The following is a 21142-nucleotide window of genomic DNA, read 5'->3' as shown; positions in this document are numbered from 1 at the left end:
ATGCCGGCACAATTTTCATTGTGGTGTCCCTTGTTTCTCTGGCGCCATTATGCTCTCAGTGGAGTGGTTAGCTCTGCCCACCTCCTTCTCCCTTGCAGCGCGCGAAGTGCGGGTTAGCTTTCTGCCTCCCCCTAATCTTGGAGTGTATACTGCCGCTTACAGGTGCTCCTATACCGCGATGGTCTGAGCCATCGCCGCTCCAGTGGCTACATTGTCCATATCTATGTTAGTGTCCCTGCAGTAGGGAAATGTGACCCTACCATGGCGGGCACTCAGGGGCTTGTGCAGCGCAGATACATCGCATCCCTGCGCCCCTCTTTTCCTGCCATGTTTATTACAAAAAAAAAGTGCATGCAATCAGCCTTACTAGTGACTGCAGGTTTCCACCACCACTAGGCACCAGTCACATGCCAGCTGCATCCCTGTCTGGAGTTTCAGATCCCCACTTTTAGTGAGAGGCTTCCGAGGGAGGGTGACCCTTAGTGGACACAGAATGGACCCGATATCAGTAAGCCAGACAGTTATCTGCATGGTTTCCTCTGCTGCCTGTCATTCATCACATGGCTGCCACATCAGTGGCTGGAGTTTTGGTACCCCACTGCTAGTGCAAGGTGTCTGAAGAAGTGACCCGGCGTGTCCAATAGACCCTGTGCAGTGCGACAGGGATTCAATTCACTCACGGCTCTTCAATTTCTCCCGATCTTCCAGGAAGACGGGGATACTATCCATGGCCTCCCCATTTTCCCACATGCGACAAAGGTTACAGTGCTCACCTATCTGTTCTTGTCCCCTTTTCGCTATCAGCCAGCACCTGGAGGTGTACCCTAGCGATAGGCCGGACAATGGTCTGAACAATATCTGCTGCCGACAGTCTTCCATCATGGGGCTGTTCCGCGTATAGCTGGGGTTTCCCATACCTTGCTGCCGGTGTGCGAAATCTGTAAGAGTGTCCCTGCAGTTCGAGGGATTGTATACCAGTTGGCCAGATATTAGTCTGTAGGGTGTCCTACACCAACAGGTCCCCATCAGAGCGTCCGCACTACAGTACCCCACTTTCAGTGGGAGGGTTCGAAGGAGTTACCCTGCGTGTTCAGGGATCCTATACCAGTCAGCTAGTCTGTTGTCTGGCTAATGACTAATTTTCTACTCAATCGGGTCACCTACCATACATTTCCCTCACCACGGCAGAAGTTCAGTTGACCCACTGACAGATGAGGTTCCGAAGGGATGACCCATGGGTTCTATGGGCCCTGTACAATTCACCACCTGGTGGTTCGCGGGTCCCTCACCGCATTCCTGCCGCTCTCTTGACTGAAGGCTGGTAACCCTCTTTCAGTGGGTTGTTCTGACCGCAGGGACCTGGTGTGTCCCTTGGCCAATTAGCAGACCGTGTCTGCATGGTCTTCTAATCCACCAGGCCTCCTACCATGCATGCTGCTCCCCAGCTGCAGTCCGGTAATCCACTTTCGATGTGCAGTCCGGCAACAGTGTCTCGGTGCCTCATTGGACCTTTTACCAGTGAGTCCACTGTGTCTGTATGGTTTCCTGAACCACATGCATCCTTCATCTTGTGTCTGCGACACCAGTCCAGGTGTGTAGCACCATTAGCAGATAGTGTGGGCGTGTCCTGCAGGTACACTAGACCTTCACAGAAACAGCAGCAGTCTATGTTCCCCTTTCTAAGGGCATGATGTTAGTCTGCTAAGGGTAATGGCACACCATAGGTGCTACACCTAATTTCCATACCATCTGACTTTTTGCTATGTCTGTTGTTTTTTCGTGGATGCTGTCTTGGTACCTCATTACTACATATGTTACGGACACTCTACACATAGAGTGTCCACCTCCCCTCCTTCGGTGGGGTGTACCTCGGGCCTTCCTGTGGTCTTTTTTCCACAGGTCTCCTGCGGACGAGCACCTCTGTCTCACCATGGGGCCTAATGGGGAATCTCGGTATGTTTTGCGCCCCCCCCCCCCCCCCCCCCCCCCCCTATGCCTCCAGGTCTCCTACCTGGTTTTTCCTATGCAGGGTGCCTCAGTCGTCTGCTCTACTCCCTTAGACTGTGGCCAGGATGGCTCAGTTACCACAGCTTTAGGCCTTTTTTTCGCAGGGTCCAGGGTTTTGCCTCGGTTGGTTGTCACAGGATTCCGAGGATTGCTATGTTCACCCAGTTCTTTAACCCATGCCGCAGGGCTGTGTTTGCTTCACCACAGCCGGTGTTTGCAGGCTCCTACAGTACCTGGCGCACTTGGCAATCTCCCTTCCTCAGGGGGTACAGTGATCAGGGGGCTTGGCATGGTCTGTGCCTGTGTTTTCCATCTCGACTGCCCCTGTTTTTTTCCCCTCCAGTAAGGGGGTCTATTTTGCGGAGCATTTTTTACTACCAAGCTGGAGCCATCTCTTTTCCCCCCTAAATAGGTGGGGTGCCTTGACTGGGTCCTTGGTTTGCTGAATGCAATGAGAAGAGCGTTCACCGGCTTTGCCTGTGTGCTCTGCCCACTCTTGTGGCCTGGCACTCTGCCGTTTCTTGGTTATTCTCTGCTGCTCAAGCTGCCTGGGCTCTCTCCTCTGTTGGAGGAGTTTATGCATTAATGTATGACTCAGCGACAGCCGGTTTGGCCACCATCTGTTGTCTTGGTACTGCCATTGCTTTCCTCTTTCCTTGGCACAGTCTCCCTGACTTGGTGTGTTCATCCTTCCCTTTGTCAATGTCAGCTGCGCTACACTGACGCAACAGTTTTCTGGTTAACCTTCATGTGGCCAGGACCAGGGGGTCCCAGCTGGGTCTTCCCGTCCTGCCGAGATGTTGCTTCAGAGTACTCTGGTCCATTCGGACCACTGGGTCTAAGACCGGTTAGTCACACTCTCCTGTTTCTTCTGGCGTTAGTGATGGTTGCATGGGCGGGGGTTTACAGTGAGTTTCTTGCTGGGAGTTTGAGCTGTGGCGGGGGGGGGGGGGGAGCAAACCTCCAGCTTTTGCAAAACTACAAGTCCCAGCATGCACTGACAGACCATACATGCTGGGAGTTGTAGTTATGCAGCAGCTGGAGGCACATTGGTTGCGCAACACAGTTTGTTACTTAACTCAGGGTTTCGCAACCAGTGTGCCTCCAGCTGTTGCAAAAATACTCCCAGCATGTACAGTCTCTCTGCATGGTGGGAGTTGTAGTTTTGCAACAGCTGGAGGCACACTGGTTGCGAAACACTGAGTTAGAAAACAAACTCTGTTTCACAACCAATGTGTCTCCAGCTGTTGCAAAACTGCAACACTCAGTGCATTGAGAGTCGAAGGGCATGCTGAGAGTTGTAGTTTTGCAACAGCTGGAGGCACACTGCCACAACTCCCAAAATGCCCTTTGGTAGTCTGTGCATGCTGGGAGTTGTAGTTATGCAACAGCTGGATGCACACACTTTCATAAAAAAAATGTGCCTCCAGCTGTTGCATAACTACAACCCTCAGCATGCACAGACTACCAAAGGGCATGCTGGGAGTTGTAGTTGGAACTCCAGCTGTTGCAAAACTACAACTCCCAGCATGCCCTTTGGCTGTGCATGCTGAGAGTTGTTGCTAAGGTCTCGAGCATGTGTGGTGAGCCTGCCCAGATTTCTCTGAGATCCCTTTTGTGGGGCATTTTTTCTGTACCATTCTTATTCTTGTCTCAACATAGAAGTATGTCTCCCGAAGTGTTTTGCGGATGTTGGGGTGGCTTCCCCTACGGTGCAGAACCTCAAGGTGACTCGGGAGCCTCCAGTTCCTAGGTCGGCCGCTCCATTTTGCCAGGATGCTCCTTCTCAGGGCGTTCTGTTCCTTTATTTTTTATTTATTTTTTTTTGTTATTTTTTTTTTTTTTGGAGCCTACAGATTTTTGCTTCATGTTTTAGATCTTCTGCACCATGACTCTCCGGAGACAGGCCCCGTCTCTCTTCCTCTTTTTCTAGAGGTTCTGGTCTTTACCTTGATTGTGACCGCCTTCGACCCAGAGGTCCACAGCTCTCCCTGGCTTTTTCTCGCAATGTTCTCTGGTTTCGGTTGGTTCTCTTGTCGTTCCCTTTTCCTTTATTGTTTATCACCCGGGCTCTCCCTCTGGCTGGTTCTGTGCTTCTTGGAGTTGGTTTGCTACCTCCTTCCAGGTTGATTACGGCCCATTGGGTCTCCAAAGTGTCCCTTTCTTATCTCTCTATGTGGCATATTGGTTTGGAGGACAGTCCCTTCCTTTGGCGTCTTAGTCCATCTCCATGGCCGGTGGGAACTGCCGGACCCGCAGTTCCTGGCCTCTGTTGCCTTTTGGCCCAGGGTCTCGTCCGTGAGCCTTATGGAGTCTGGGGTTCAGTCTCCGGACTGATTCCCTTTCTCTGGTTGTTGTTCTTTCCCACCCCAGGCACTGCTTTTGTACATCCCATCAGTATAGGTGTCCCCCAATGAAGAGCGACTGAGAAAAGGAGATTTTTTTTCGTACTCACCGTAAAATCTCTTTCTCGTAACCTTCATTGGGGGACACTGCACCCACCCAATACTCCATATTTGTTGTCTGGATAATCTTTTGCGGTTCTTTTATCCGGGATTCTTTTCTAGGGTGCTTTGGACATGTTTCTTTGTGGGCTTCTCCTACTGCTTTGTGACAAAACTGGTTACCTAACTTTCAGTGGGCGGGTATATCCTGCCAGGGAGGAGCCAACTTTTTTCCTAGTGTCAGCGCCTCCTAGTGACAAGAGCATATACCCATCAGTATAGGTGTCTCCCAATGAAGGCTAGAAAGATATTTTACAGTGAGTACAAAAAATCTCCTCTTATTTTTTATGCACAAATATAGAATCACATCCCTTCCCCTTCATCCAGCCATACCCCTTTGGTTGAACTAGATGGAAATATGTCTTTCTCTATCGACTCCATTGGGGACACAGACCATTGGTGTATGCTGCTGTCACTAGGAGGCTTGACACTATGGCAACAAGAAAAGTTGGCTCCTCCCAGCAGGGTATACCCGCCCACAGGCACCTGAGATAACCAGTTTTAGCTTAGTGTCTTTAGGAGGTGTACATGGTCTGGAGTTCTCCCCAGACCAGGTCTCATTTTTTTTTTTTTTTCAGAGGATTAGGAGACGTGTTAGTTTTTTATTCCTTTTTCTTTCCTGTTTTCAGGTGGGAACTCAGGAACTGCGGCTCACTGTTTCCCTATTGCGATTGAGGGGGCACAGGCATTTATGTTTATGTGCTGTTAACCCCCTTTCGCCAAGGGACAGCACCTGGGGTTGTACCTCATGGGTCCGGGTCCCCTTACCTCCCTCCTCGTCTCGCTCGCACATGGTAGCCCGGCATGATGCAGGTGACAAAAGCTGGCTGAAGACTTCATTGGGAAGACTTCATGAGGTAAGTTCTTCTGACTAAGGTGAGTATTTTCCCCTTGTTTTCTTTAGGGAGGACTTTCAACATCTGGAGACCCCCAGTTTTTGGCCCACTCTTCTATATGGGGACTGTTGGGGCTGGCCAGGAGGGATTTCCCTCCTTTCCTTTATTGGGGGTTCTTTATTATATCTGGGGCTGAGCAGGCACATGTATGTTTCAGTTTATCGTGTGTGTATGGTGTTTCGCAGTATTACCGCGGCTGCAAGAGGCAGCCGCGGCGCATATCTTTCTTTACGGGCGCTCAGCGCCCGTTCTTACTTTCGTTTTGGCAGTGCAGCTGCCAACAGTATCTCCCCCGCTCCCTCCCTTCCCCCGCTGACGCATATGCGCTCGGGGCCGGGAGCGGGCACCATTAGGGACCGGGCTGCATATCTTCCATTGCGGGCGCTCGGCGCCGTTCTTACTTTCGTTTTGGCAGCGCGGCTGCCGAAAGTGTCTCGCCCACCCAGGGCCGCCAAAGCCTGCATAAGGGCGCGAACGGCACCCCAATCAGCGCTGTTTGCGCGCATAGGGGGTTATTGCAGGGCCAATCACAGAGCCATTGTGTTTAGCACAGCCCCCTCTTCTTCATCAGCCGCAGTTCTCAATGGGCAAAAATACTACTCACAGCAGCTGCCTTAGGGACAGAATTGGGAGATGTGGTCCATGCCCAGAACTGTTCCTCTCTCCCAACAGATAACTAGCCCTTAGTTACTTATTACACTTGTAAAGCTGTAACTCAAAAATTTCTGGTTCTACTGAACCCTCTTGTTCTGCCTGCACCACTGCTTCCCCAGACCCCCCTGCTATTTCTATCCCGGATGCTCTTCCAGACCCGGAGGGTTCGGCCGCCCCTCCAGCCTGGGTTTCCTCCCTCTCCCAGTCTATATCCGACTTGGCTCAGGTCTCCCTTTCTGTGGTGACTGCCTTGAGAGGTCCTCAATACACCGGCCCGGCAGGCACGTGCACTCCCCTCCCAGGCTTCGCCCCGTTACTCCAGCTTGTAGCAAGCGGCACTCCCCTAGAGGACGCTCCTATGGTCGCCGCTCTGGCTCTCCAGACCCCAACTATGGATCTGCCGGTCCCCCGCCTCTCTAAGGCCCCTACCTGTCCGTTGGCTGATGCGGCTGCCTTCAAGGATCCAGCGGACATGAAGGTGGAGACTTTGGCAAACTTTGCCTTTGAGACAGCAGGATCTTCCTGCTTTTGCTTCGGCCTGTGTGTCAAGGGCTCTTTCTTTATGGTCTCCCATCTCCGCCAGGGTAGTCTTCAAGATCCCTCTGGTGGATTTATTTAATCTAGCTCTCCGATGCTCTGCAGCTGGAGATTTTCTGTGTTCTGCTTCCATGCGCAGCCAATGTGCTGCCTTTGCCACAAGCTACCTGGTAGACACTCGTAGGCCTTCCTCGGTCTGAAGGGTCGCCCCCACCCGCCGACCTTTCTCGGGTGGTTGGTCGCCTCTTACTCTTCTGGGATGCCTGGACCATGCATATTCAGGATCTGGCTCCTTTTTTATTCAGGGAGTAATTGTCCCGGTTCCCTCAGGGGAACGTTTTCGAGGTTTATTCCAACCTCTTTGTGGTCCCCAAGAAAAGCGTTTCTGTTCGCTCAATCTTGGTTCTAGAGTATCTCAGCCAGCATCTTTTGCTTTCCCAGCCCGAATGGAGTCTCTCCGTTCAGTGCTGGCGTCCCTGGTTCATGGGGAATTTTCGTTCCTCGATGGACATCAAGGATGCCTGCCTCCACATCTCATGTTTCCCGGTCATCAGTGGTACTTCCGCTTTGCAGTTCCGGACGGTCATTTTCTTTTGTGGCTCTCCATTTCGGTCTGACCACTTCTCCGCGGACCTTTACCAAAGTCCTGCCACCTGTGATAGTCCTTTTACGGACAATAGTTGAGGAGGACCTCCTGATCAGAGTTCCAGCCAGGGCCCAGATCCTGGAGAGTCTTAGTCTCAACCTCCAGACCATGTCTCACTTCGGTTGGATGGTCAATTGAGACAAGTCCAACCGCACACCCCTGGGGCTCTAGTTCAATGCGGCCTCTGGCCGCTTTCAACTCCGCCGACCAATCGACTGACTCTTATCAAGAGTCCGATGACTTCGGCACCCTGCTCCAGTTTCCATTCGCTTTTGCATGGATGTCCTGGGTCGGTTAGCGGCGGCCGTGGAGGCCGTGCCATTTGCCCAGTTTCATCACCAACCTCTTCAACTGGTGATTCTCTTCCGGTGGGACAGGTCTCCATTGTCTCTCGACCGCAAGATCGTTCTCTCTCGACAGTCTTGTCGGTCCCTTCTATGGTGGCTTTGTTTCCCCCCTGCTTTTTTGGGGGCGCTCCTTCCTGCACCTCCCTGCCAGTCTGTCGGGCTGGGGAGGTGTTTTCAAGGACCGGCCGGTCTGGGGCCTTGGTCCCTTGAGAAGCCCTTTTCCCCTTCAACATGTTGGGGCCTAGGGCAATCCTTTCTTGCTTGCTTCTTGGCAAATTCCCTTCTGGGCGGAACTCAGGTTTCCGTCCATCTCAGGGCTCTTCATTCCGGGCGTCTCTGGGATGTGGTCTTTCTCAGCCGGTCCTCAGCCGTCTAAGGCGAGTGGTCCGTACATCTGGAGGTGTTTGCAGTGATCTGCAACCTCTGGGGCACTCCAGGCGTGGACCTCTGAACGTCCCGCCACAACCAAGCGTTCTTCTCTCTTGGTCGGGCTGTGAGGAAACTCACAGCAGAGGGCGTTCCCGCCATTCTCGTGGCCCAGACTGGCCCCCGGCGGGCGTGGTACGTCGTCGTTGTCGGGCTCCTGAACTACTTAACTCTGCACCTTCCCTATCGTCCAGACCTCCTATATCAGGTCTCCTGTGCCACCCCTATTTGCCGTCTCTGCTTTTGACGGCGTGGCGGTTGAGACAGCGGTTCTGAGGACTCGCGGTTTCTCTTCCCAAGTGGTTCGCACCATGCTGAGGGCTCACAAGCCTTCCTCTGCAAAGATTTACCACCATACTTGGCGGTTTTATTTCTGTTGATGTGAAACTCAGCCTTTTTCTCCGGTCGTGGTTGGCTTTCAGCTCCCTTAGTTGTCAAAGGTTCGGCCGTTTCCATTCTTTTTCAATGTTCTCTGGCGTTCAATTATCATGTCCGAACCTAGTTAAGGGAGTGCCCCTCCTGCCCCTCCTTATCTGTCCCCTTTTTTCCCTTGGGACTTGCACTTGGTCTTAGATGCCCTGCAAGGCCCCCCTTTTGAACCTCTCAGGGACATTTCTCTTCGCCTCATTCCCCAGAAGGTGGCGTTCCTTATTGCTCTTCCCTCTGTTAGGAGGGTGTCAGAGCTGGCAGCTCTCTCCAGCCATTCTCCCTTCCTGGTTGTATAACAGGACAAGTTGTTTTGTTTTCCGTCCTTCGTACCTGATATGGTTTTGGCTTTTTCATCTCAATGAGAACATCATCCTACCGGCCCCTTCTCATCCCTGGAAGCGTTTGTTCCACAACCTGTTGTGGTCGTTGGACAAGACAACCATTTTGGGAGTTTACCGCTGCAAGGGGAAGATCCCACCCTTCAGAGTTTTGGCTCATTCCACCCTTTTTTCGGGGCATCCTGGGCCCTCCGCTATGTGGCTTCGGCATTGCAGTTCTGTAAGGCGTCCGCGTGGTCGTCTTTGCACTCTTTCTCAAGGTGCTACCAGATTCATACCTTCGCATCAGTTGATGCTACTCTGGGCTGTAAGATGTTGCAGACGGCAGTGGTCCCACCGTCCACCTGTCTGATTCCTTACCCACCCAAGGGACTGCTTTGGTACGTCCCATGGTCTGTGTCCCCCAATGGAACCGATAGAGAAAAGGCGATTTTTTTTTTATGCTTACCGTAAAATCTCTTTCTCGAAGGATCCATTGTGGGACACAGCTCCCACCCTTTTTTCTGGTGTTCCTATTTCAGTTATCTGTCCAAAGGTGTGTTCAGTTGCCTTTTCTTCTGATTGCTTGGACAGTTTGTGGTTTTCTCTTGACCTGTCGGTCTTCTCCTATTGCTCTGGGACTAAAACGGATTACCTCAGGTGCCTGTGGGTATACCCTGCTGGGAGGAGCCGACTTTTATTGTTGCCATAGTGTCAAGCCTCCTGACAGCAGCATACACCCATGGTCTGTGTCCCCCAATGGATCCTTCGAGAAAGAGATTTTACGGTAAGCATAAAAAATCTCCTTTTTTTTCAACCATACTGTCTATGTAACTATGACAGTCCCCATCTAACCTGACAGAGCTAGAGATGATCTGCAGAGAAGAATGTCATAAAAACCCCAAATCCAGGTGTGCAACCCTTGTGACGTCATACCCAAGAAGACTGGAGACTGTAATCACTGCCCAAGGGGCTTCAACTAAGTAGTGAGTGAAGAGTCTGAATACTTATGTCAATGCAATATTTTAGTTTTGCCTATTCGATAATTTAGCAAAGATTTGTGGCATTCTTTTTTCATATTCTCATTATGGGGCATTAAGTGCTGCAACATAACAAAATGTGAAAAAAACTGAAAGGTTCTTAAAACTTTAATTTCAGCAAGCAACATAATTTATTGGCCTTCAGTTTACTGTTATCTATATTAGCACATCCTTCCATTATTTCTGTAGTCTGTGTAATTCATCAGAGAGTTTTAGAAGGGTTACAGGGTATAATATTAATTTTTTTCACAGCTGTAGATGTATGATCAGCACTTCAGCTATATTAAGTGGCTGCCCTGCTCTTATTGCATGACATCTGTTTGCATCAGCTCTGGTGGTTAAAACATTTTCTAGGCAGTTACTCTGTACCCAGAACTGCCTAGCAAACACTGAGAAAAGTAAAGTCAGTGGAAGAGAAATATAGAACCCTATCCCCTCTCTTCATCCACCCTTACCCCTTCCCTTCACCTCCTTTGTTGAACTTGATGAACATGTGTCTTTTTTTGATCATACTAAATATGTAACAGTGTAATCCCTTTCTCTTCAGTAAGAAATCGGTGTGTTGATAATCTCTGTGTATATCATTTTGCACAGCAGACCATGCTTTAGTTATATATAGCTAAATGCTATTCTTCAGTGGGTCTAATAGATCTTTAGTATTTAAAGATGACATACAAGCAGTAGAGTAACAATCAGTTCTTTAAACTACAAATGCCAAATGAAAGTATTTGTGACAATCCACCTTGTACTGTATAAAAAGAAATTACTGGTTGATCCACTGCTGGTCCGTGGTCCCTATCAGCCTTTAACCCCTTAAGGAATCAGCCTATTTTGGCCTTAAGGACTCAGACAATTTAATTTTTACGTTTTCATTTTTTCCTCCTCGCCTTCTAAAAATCATAACTCTTTTATATTTTCATCCACAGACTAGTATGAGGGCTTGTTTTTTGCGGGACCAGTTGTCCTTTGTAATGTCATCACTCATTATATCATAAAATGTATGGCGCAACCAAAAAACACTATTTTTGTGGGGAAATTAAAACGAAAAACGCAATTTTGCTAATTTTGGAAGGTTTTGTTTTCACGCCGTACAATTTATGGTAAAAATGACGTGTGTTCTTTATTCTGAGGGTCAATACGATTAAAATGATACCCCTTATTATATACTTTTATATTATTGTTGCGCTTAAAAAAATCACAAACTTTTTAACCAAATTAGTACGTTTATAATCCCTTTATTTTGATGACCTCTAACTTTTTTATTTTTCCGTATAAGTGGCGGTATGGGGGCTAATTTTTTGCGCCATGATCTGTACTTTTTTTTGATACCACATTTGCATATAAAAAACTTTTAATACATTTTTTATAATTTTTTTTTAAATAAAATGTATTAAAAAAGTAGGAATTTTGGACTTTTTTTTATTTTTTTTCGTTCACGCCGTTCACCGTAAGGGATCATTAACATTTTAATAGTTCGGACATTTACGCACGCGGCGATACCAAATATGTCTATAAAAAATGTTTTTTACGCTTTTTGGGGGTAAAATAGGAAAAAACGGACGTTTTACTTTTTTATTGGGGGAGGGGATTTTTTTTTACACTTTTTTACACATTTTTTTTTACACTTGAATAGTCCCCATAGGGGACTATTCATAGCAATACCATGATTGCTAATACTGATCTGTTCTATGTATAGAACATAGAACAGATCAGTATTATCGGTCATCTCCTGCTCTGGTCTGCTCGATCACAGACCAGAGCAGGAGACGCCGGGAGCCGCACGGAGGAAGGAGAGGGGACCTCCGTGCGGCGTTATGAATGATCGGATCCCCGCAGCAGCGCTGCGGGCGATCCGATCGTTCATTTAAATGGCGAACTGCCGCAGATGCCGGGATCTGTATTGATCCCGGCACCTGAGGGGTTAATGGCGGACGCCCGCGAGATCGCGGGCGTCGGCCATTGCCGGCGGGTCCCTGGCTGCGATCAGCAGCCGGGATCAGCCGCGCATGACACGGGCATCGCTCCGATGCCCGCGGTTATGCTTAGGACGTAAATGTACGTCCTGGTGCGTTAAGTACCACCTCACCAGGACGTACATTTACGCCCTGCGTCCTTAAGGGGTTAAACAAACAGTCCCTTCACTGCAGCTCTAGTTTTTCTTTTTGGAACTCCACATGTTTACCTTCTGTAAGCATATTTATCTATCCTAACATAAAACCAAAATGAACCTAATATAAAAGTCCCATAATGACATTAGTATTACTGGAACATTAGTGTAGGTGAAATGTCATTTTCAGTCAGAGCAATGAACACTCATTCTGTAAAAGTAAATGTAATATTTAATTTAATCTTTAATTTCAGGCAGATTCCCTTAATGTTTCTGCTACAAATTTACAACCCAGCGTGACTGTTTCTAAAGGATCAGCTTGCATGTCACTCCCAGAGTCTCCTCGTACTACCTACTCTCTGTTTCAGGAGCAGCGCTTGTCAATGGTAAGTGTGACGGTCTCTGCACTATGATAAAAGATAAATGTTAATTTTTGGCTTATAATCTCATGCTAGTAAATAATTTCAGCCTGACCTTTACAGATAATGTCTGCAGAATCACCTGCACTAACCTGCTGATACTGCCTTTTAGCGGGAGTAATGCTGATAAAAATGGTGGTTACCTTATTTTCCTAGGTGCCACCGTTCCCGAGATATTAATATTAATATCGAGATATGATATTAAAAATACAAATTTGTAATTGAGACTCTAAATGCACTGGTTGTTTTTCTTCCTGATCAGTCCCTTATTCATGCCCCCTAATGAATGTTCATACATTCCCTTTTCTGCACATAGCTGCGTGGTGATACCCTATGACTGCGCAAGATTGACTGAGCGTGCTTGTGCAGGATCTCAGTAGCATCTACCGTATATATCGGCATATAACACGCACTGGTGTATAACACGCACCCCCATTTTAACAGGGAAATTTTAGTAAAAAAATAAAATTTTAAATAAATGACTTGGACTAAATGCCACAGCATCCCCCCAACTTTGTTTTCTTCTGCACATCAGTTTGGTCCCATCTCCTCCAGTGCCACATCATTCCTTCCATTTTATCAGTCCCTGTGCCACATTTCCCCCCCTCTCATCGCCTCCCCCCCATGTCTCATCATTTCCCCGTCATAGACCACCACTAGCCATACAGACATTAAGCATTTAGTGCCTCCCCCCACCATCATTTCCCCCTGTCTCATTATGTCCCCCATGATTCCCCCCCCCTCATCATCCCCCACCCTGTCTCATCATGTCCCCATCATTCCCCCCCTCATCATCCCCCACCCTGTCTCATCATGTCCCCCATCATTCCCCCCTCATCATCCCCCACCCTGTCTCATCATCCCCCACCCTGTCTCATCATCCCCCACCCTGTCTCATCATTCCCCCCTCATCATCCCCCCACCATGATGATGAGGGGGGGAATGATGAGGGACATGATGAGACAGGGTGGGGGGATGATCATGTCCCTCATCATCCCCCCCTCATCATCCCCCCCCCCCCCCTGTCTCATCATGTCCCCCATCATTCCCCCTCATCCCCCACCCTGTCTCATCATGTCCCCATCATTCCCCCTCATCATCCCCCCACCCTGTCTCATCATGTCCCCATCATCCCCCACCCTGTCTCATCATATCCCCCATCATTCCCCCTTATCATCCCCCCATCCTGTCTCATCATTCCCCCCTCATCATCCCCCCACCCTGTCTCATCATACCCCACCCTGTCTCATCATTTCACCCTGCCTCATCATTTCACCCTGCCTCATCCCCCCTCATCATTTCCCCCTGTCTCATCCCCCCATCTCCCCCCTCATCATTTCCTCCTGTCCCATCCCCCATCACCCCCCCCCCTCATCATTTCCCCCTGTCTCATCCCCCCATCATTCCCCCCCCCCCCCAATAATTTCCCCCTGTCTCATCCTTCCATCATTCCCCCCCTCATCATTTCCCCGTCTCATCATCCCCCCATCATGTTCCTCCTATGGCATCCAGTGGTCCTCAACCTGCGGACCTCCAGATGTTGCAAAACTACAACTCCCAGCATGCCCGGACAGCAGACTGCTGTCCGAGTATGCTGGGAGTTGTAGTTTTGCAACATCTGGAGGTCCGCAGGTTGAGGACCACTCTTTTCCTTTCCTTACTTGTCTGCGCTTCGGCGGGCTGCGGGGTCAGTGAAGCAGATGAGTGATGTCCTCTCCCGGCTTCTCTGTGGGGCATCAGGGATGTAACTTTTCGGCGGCGGCGACTACAGGAAATGAAAAGTGACGTCACTGATGCCGCGCAGAGAATCCGTCAGAGGACGTCACTCATCTGCTTCACTGCCTGCAAGACCCGCCGCCTGACCTGCCGAAGTGCAGCCAGGTAGGGAAAATAAACAAAACTATAAAAAGCAGGAAAAGGGGGAATGATGAGGCAGGGGAGGGAGGGAAAATGAAAAGTAAAACTCACTTGTTTTCTCCAGCACTATCCACAGGTACTCAGCAGATCCGAACAAGGTAGGGCTCATTTTAATCAGCATCTCCCGCACTATCCACCCGTACCTGTGGATAGTGGGGGAGAAAAAAAGTGACAGAGCGGGGAGGAGACGCCGCTGGTCACTGATTTAAAGTGGCCGTGCTGTTAATACTTAACAAGCAGACGCTGCTGTGGCCGATTTAAATCAGTGACCAGAAGACTTATCGGCGTATAACACGCAGGCAGACTTTTTGCCTTAAATTTAAGTTTTAAAAGTGCGTGTTATACGCCAATAAATACGGTATGTGCAAAAGAGTGAACATATGAATATTCATTAGGGAATGTGAATAAGGTACCAGCTGGGAAGAAGAACCAGTGCACTTCGATGCTAGGGAATGGAGGAATCTTTGACAGTGTTGGCTTACTGCTCTTGCAGGTATATGGGCAGCTTTATAGTTCCTTCCAGCGGCTCCAACGATCTCATCCTCTGGTCTGCTTTCTAACAGACCAGAGAAGTAGATCACCGATATTACTGATCAGTGCTATGCGTATGCAGAGCACAGATCAGTATTAGCAATCTATTGATTGCTATAGAAAGTCTCATATAGGAACATAAAAAGTAAAGTTTAGTATAGAAAAAAAATAAATATTGATAAGCCTGTCCCCCAATAAAAATAAAAATTCCACCCCTTTTTCCCATTTTACAAAAAAATAGTAAAAACTAAAAAAAAAAATTTTTTTTTATATTGCCGCGTGTGTAAATCCCAAATTGCTGTTTTTTTGTAACATCCAAGAGAAAATGAAATAGAGTGATCAAAATGTCACATATATGCAAAAGTGGAACCAATGAAAACCACAGATCACTGCGCAGAAAATGAGCCCCCTTTCAGCCCCTTATACAGAAAAATAAAAAAATTATAGGGTGTCAGAAACTAAACCCTCCAAAAGTAGCAAAATTGCTACTTTTCAAATTTCCACACAAAATAATGTATTTTGGTTGCACTATACATTTTAGGGTAAAATGAAACAAAGTACAATTTGTCGTGCAAAAAACAAGCCCTCATATGGGTCTGTGGTTAGAAAAAACTAAAAAGAGAGGAAGAAAATAACGAAAATGTAAAAATGAAACTGGCTGTGTCATTAAAGGAGTAGTCCAGTATATAAAAAAAAAAAAAAAAAGTATCTCCTATCCGCTGTATGAATGGAGTGTGTCGACCATGGCAGGAAGCGTTGGCCAAAACACCCCCCTCTATGCATCCCTATGGGAGAGCTGAAGATACAGCATTTGTGTATCTCTGGCTTTCCCATAGAACTGCATGGAGGGGGCGTGCTAACCACCGATTTGTGCAGGGATTGCCAGTCTCCTTACACAGAGCAGAGATCGCTCTGTGTACAAGGAGGGCAGGGCACCGGGCAGGAGTTTTCGGGAGTCCAAGCAGACCCCCCGCGATCAGACACTTATCCCCTATCTGCAGGATGGTTTTTTCTACTGGACTACTTCTTTAAGTCCAAAATAGACTGTGTTCCTAAGGGAGGTTAAGGTTATATTCCAGTCTCAAGAAGTACCCTTTTGGTGGGATTCTAACCAAGAACAGTAAAGAGTTGTCCATGGAATTAATGAACCGCACTGTGCATGTGTGTCCAGCGCTTTATTCATTTTCTATAGGAATACTGGGGGAGATTTATCAAAACCCGTGTAGAGAAAAAGTTGCCCACAGCAACCAATCAGATGGCTTCTTTCATTTTTGAGAGGCTATGGTTGCTATGGGCAATTGGGCAACTTTTTCTCTACACAGGTTGTGATAAATCTCCCCCACTATGTATTTCTGATCTCAGCGCATGTACGGCCCACTGCATACTGTATAGTCGGAGTCAAAGTTTTACTGTGCTCTCCGGATCAGTGGGGGTCCCTGCAGTCAGACCTTCATCAATCCACTAGTTTACCAAAGTGAGACACCCCTCTAAAGGATGAGTTTGCAGAGTTTTTGCCCCATGACAATCAAAATTTAGTTTGGCTGTTGGAGAATCCGAGAATATGCATGCCAGCTTACATCTGTTAGAATCTTTATTGTCATGTGGCAAAACAGAGACTGTGACTTACATTTAAAGATCATGTACATTTAAATCATTTTTTTCTTTTCAGCAAAGTATTGCCGATAGCCGGAGTATCAGCTTGACAGCTGTTGGCATGCATTTATGGCAAGCACTGAAGGCTGGTTACCCCCTTGATGTGCAGCGAGCTGGCTTAACACCTGCTGTACAGAAAACTATTACAGAGATCATTAAAGGGCCAACTATCAACTCAGGTCAGACAAGATGTGATCATTTACTGAGACTCGTTAAGCTTTTTTGTACTTATAAAGGCAACCTTTATGTAGGTCATTTATTAATTTTTACATGTGCCCATGTTTTTTTGGCCTGATTTTTTAAAAGATGTTTTTACTTTGTTTGTGACATGCTTTTCATGTAAGTGAAGTACCGTACTTCGAGTCAACTTTGTAATTCCTCCCCTCCCTGCTGCGAGTATATAAAAATTGTCAGCCTATGCTTCAGATATTTAGAACAAGAACTTCCAGCACTCCCACCGAACAGCTGTTTGAAGAGACTTTGGTGCTAATACAAGTGACTCAACCACCATTTACCTGCACTGGACCTTGCTTTTGTCACACTTTTATTTGCAGTGGTGCAAGAAACTGCAGCGTTGTTCCAATTCACTAGATCCTTGCACAGCCAATACTTATAACGATGGCAAAGACGAGCAGTAGTAAAGAGGCTGCAATGCTCGCACAACCACTGTAGCCCCCTTCACATAGCTGATTGTTTGGGAGTCGAACCCCTGCTGACCTGATATCCTCAGGATAAGCCCATCAATTTTTATAGGATGGGTAAACCTTTTTACATATTGTCAATACTGTTATATTTAGGGTCTATTCACACATACACATACTATTCACACACACATATTTTATGCTGCAGATTTCAATGTAAACTAAATGAGTGAACACAGCTTCAAATCTGCAGCATCAAATATGTGCCGGAGACTGTACGTGTAAATAGACCCTTAATCAGTTTTTTACCTGCTGATATATTTCTGTAAATATGTCAAATACATTTAAAGTAACCTCTTTGTGTACTACATATTTCACTCAAGTTTCTGGCGGGTAAATCATAAGAAGCTAAGTTGTAGAAGTGGGTACAGTTAGGTCCACCATATACAATCTTGGCTAAAATCATTAACACTCACCAGATACAATGTGAGGTGATCCACAAACTGAATTACACAAGAACCTGCAGTGGAAGCAAAGTCTTGAATATCAATCTTTCAAACTCCTTTTCTTTCACACTAGTTTTGCTAAATTTTCAGATGTAATTGTATAATAATTTTATATTTACAGATCTATCAAGTTTTCAGGCTATACGGTCATTGGTGGCTCCTGAAATTGATATATACCTTATAAGGATGGTGATCACTCTGCTTGAAAAAGAGGGATGTGTTGAGCTGCAAAACAAACCATTGGGCCTATTCAATAAGCAAAGTCCAACTTGGCACACAGGGGGCAAGTCACAGGAACAAGAGCAGCCCAAAGCTACTACAGCCACGGAACATCTATGGATTGAAACAGAGGTATGATACGCTTTAGTTGCTACTTCGAAAATCTTAAAATGGTTGTTTTGCAAAGGTCAATATTAACACACGGTGTGGGATAAGGCAACAATGTTTAAAAGTCTGCATAAAATTAAGCCCAGCCATGTAGTAACTCACGATTACGAAGTTCACTTCATGCTTTCTTTTTCTTTTTATTGCAAGACTTCTTATACAATCTGTAACAACAAGCTTGATAGCAGATACAGACTAGTATGAGCTGAGATATTCTTCCTGTTCACGCCTTGGCCGCAACGGCATTTCAGGGGCGTGCCCCCTTAGTCATATTTAGGAGAGCATTGAGGGGCTGCAGGTTGAGCCATCATGAAGCTTGCCTGACAGATAAAACAAAGAATGGCATACAGCAGCTGGTACTGTATTGTAAGACATACCAACGTCTAAAGACAAATGGACCAATATTTTTAGAGTGTATATTCAGGAATTAAAAACTGATCTAATTTCTTTGAAAACAGCACCACATCTGTCCTCAGGTTGTGTGTGGTATTACAACCTCTATGAAACTGAGCTGCAATACCACACACAACCTTGAGGGCAGGTATGTTGCTGTTTTTGGAAGAAATCAGCTCTGTTTTTCTTATCCTGAATAACCCATTTTATTTGGTTAAAACAAAGGATTACCTTAGGAATGTCCAAATACCAATACTTTTTTTTTGTTTTAGTACTTATACAAATTGACAGTTTTTTAAAGCATTTTTTATGCATTTATTTATATGGCAAAAGGGATTTCTTTAAATTTTTTAAGGGGCAGAGGTTTTTATATTTTTATTGTGGTGTACATTGAGTGGTATCTCCGCTTTACCTCCCTGGTATTATTACCCTGCAGATAGCCACCACAGCTCCCCCACGTGCAGTCTGAGGCACGAGCCATTTTGGAGACATTAACCCCTTAAATGGGCACTGTCACCAACTTAATTTTTTGATATGTTGTAGTACTTATGAACTACAACATATCTCTAATATACTTTTATTATTTTTTTTTAAATTAAAATGGTTTAATTTACATTTGAAAACCGGCCACTAGGGGTCTCCCTCCTAGTGGCCAGGTGCAGCCTGGCGTGACGTCATGCCTGAAAAAGGACTGATACGGCCGGGCATCGGTCCTTTTTCATTCAGCCTGCGCTCGCTCGCTCCCTGCCCACTCGTCGCCGCCGCTGTCCCTGCACGCCTGCTGCCGGACTCTGCAGTAAGTGTAATGAGGGAACAGGGTATGTGGGAGGGGGGTATGCGGGGGGGGGGGTTGTGATGGAGGGAACGGAGTATGGCGTGGGGGGAGGGAGACGGAGGGGACGGGCTAGCGCCGCATGTAACTAACTAATAGTTTATCTACACAGGATGCCTCCAGCTGTTTCAATACTACAACTCCCAGCATGCCCTGACAGCCAATAGATGTCAGGGCAAGCTGGGAGTTGTAGTGGTGAAACAGCTGGAGGCACCCTGTGTAGATGAACTAAGGGCGGAAGTCCCCCCCAGCAGGCATCAGTGACGTGGTGCCTGCTGGGGAAGTCTGCCTGGTAGTGAGCACACTGCCAGGCAGACAAAAGGCATTTTTAATATAGTAAAAATAAAAATTAAAAGCAGGGAGGGGGTTAGGGATAGATTGGCAATCGGCAGGGACAGAAAAAAAAAATAGGATGGTGGGAGCTACTCTTTAAGGACTCAGGGTTTTTGCATTTTTGCATTTAAATTTTTTCCTTATTACCTTCTAAAAATCATAACGCTTTAAATTTTGCACCTGAAATTCCATATTATGGCTTATTTTTTGCGTCAATTCTACTTTGCAGTGACATTAGTCATTTTACCAAAATATTCACGGCGAAACGGAGAAAAAAAATCATTGTGCTACAAAATTGAAGAAAAAATGCCATTTTGTAGCTTTTGGGGGCTTCAGTTTCTAAGCAGTGCATTTTCAGTAAAAATTACTCCTTATCTTTATTCTGTAGTTCTATACGGTTAAAATGATACCCTACTCATATATGTTTGATTCTGTATTACTTCTAAAAAATATATATATAAACTACATGCATCAAAATTTATACATTCAAAATTGTCATCTTCTGACCCCTATAACATTTTTATTTTTCTGCGTAGGGGCCAGTATGAGAGCTCATTTTTTGCTCCGTGATCTGAAGTTTTTAGAGGTACCATTTTTATATTGATCGGACTTTTTGATCGCTTTTTATTCATTTTTTCATGATATAAAAAGTGACCAAAAATATGCTATTTTGGAGTTTGGATTTTTTTTTTGTGCATTACCATTGACCGTGCGGTTTCATTAACAATATATTTTTATGGTTCGGACATTTCCACACACAGTGATACCACATATGTTTATTTTTATTTACACAGTTTTTTTTTTTTTTTTTTTTTTTTTTTTATGGGAAAAGAGGGGTGATTCTTACTTTTATTAGGGAAGGGATTAAATGATCTTTATTAACTTTTTTTTCACACTTTTTTTTTTTTGCAGTGTTATAGCCCCCCCCCCCAAAGCCCCCCCCCCCCCCCCCCCCCCCCCCGCACTGTAACAAATCTCCTTCCATGTAATTACCTTACTGGAGTGACATGTGACATGTCTCCTCCAGCTCAGCCCCGCCTCCTACACAGCATCACACAGGTCCTTCAACCACAATCTCTCCTTTTCCTCAACAGCTAAGCTCCGCCCCCCAACATGTGATGGTGACATCATCACAGGTCCTACATCTCCAGCATCTAGCAGTCCAGGCCAGGGGAGGAGACGGAGGGAGGGTAAGAATAATTCAGAGGTCGGTCCTGCAGGACTAATGTAACAGGGACTGCGTTCCTCCTCTGGAAAAATCAAAGGAACGCCGTTCCTGTGCGTTCCTGCAGGTCTCGAGCCCTGTGCTGGACCCTCCATTTTCTGCGGCCCTAATGTTCAGTACTCCGCTCAGTGCCCTTTTTTTTCCTCTGATCCCCTGGCAGCAGGTATTGAATTGGGTATTGGGACTTGTGCAGATGCAAAGGATAGTCCCTGATATCGGTATACAGAGATCCCTAAATACAATGAATAAAAAATATAGTCTGCAAAGCCTTTAAGGTAATACTATCACATTCACAAAAAGTCAAGGCGTGTGATAAAAAGTAGAGATGAGCGAACTTACAGTAAATTCAATTCGTCACGAACTTCTCAGCTCGGCAGTTGATGGCTTATCCTGCATAA

The 21142-nt window shown here is 46.6% G+C and overlaps 1 protein-coding gene and 1 long non-coding RNA gene across 6 annotated transcripts in view; one reads left to right on the top strand and one right to left on the bottom strand.

Moving 5' to 3' along the window:
- The window catches only part of WRN (WRN RecQ like helicase), a gene marked incomplete in the record, with an annotated part of 240253 nt that overhangs the window by 216782 nt on the left and 2329 nt on the right, over positions 1–21142 (top strand). For both annotated transcript variants that reach the window (XM_056569404.1, XM_056569396.1), the window contains 3 exon segments: positions 12165–12296; positions 16447–16609; positions 17699–17928. In XM_056569404.1, coding sequence (XP_056425379.1) covers positions 12165–12296; positions 16447–16609; positions 17699–17928 — 525 coding nt within the window.
- LOC130367055 (uncharacterized) overlaps positions 12183–21142 on the bottom strand; it is a 66522-nt gene continuing 57562 nt past the window's right edge. Inside the window, exons 2-5 of one of the 4 annotated variants that reach the window (XR_008892064.1) lie at positions 18067–18281; positions 17755–17910; positions 17548–17591; positions 12201–12317 (exon numbers count right to left, since the gene is read on the bottom strand). This is a non-coding gene — a long non-coding RNA (uncharacterized LOC130367055). Of the gene's footprint in view, positions 12318–16617; positions 17592–17754; positions 17911–18066; positions 18282–21142 lie in introns of those variants that run through there. The other 3 variants (XR_008892062.1, XR_008892063.1, XR_008892061.1) reach the window with 3 other exon arrangements.

This window comes from Hyla sarda, chromosome 1, assembly GCF_029499605.1.
Source record: "Hyla sarda isolate aHylSar1 chromosome 1, aHylSar1.hap1, whole genome shotgun sequence".
Classification (NCBI taxonomy): Eukaryota; Metazoa; Chordata; class Amphibia; order Anura; family Hylidae; genus Hyla; species Hyla sarda.
Note: the sequence above shows the minus strand (reverse complement) of the source record. Positions and strands in the feature narration are given on the sequence as shown.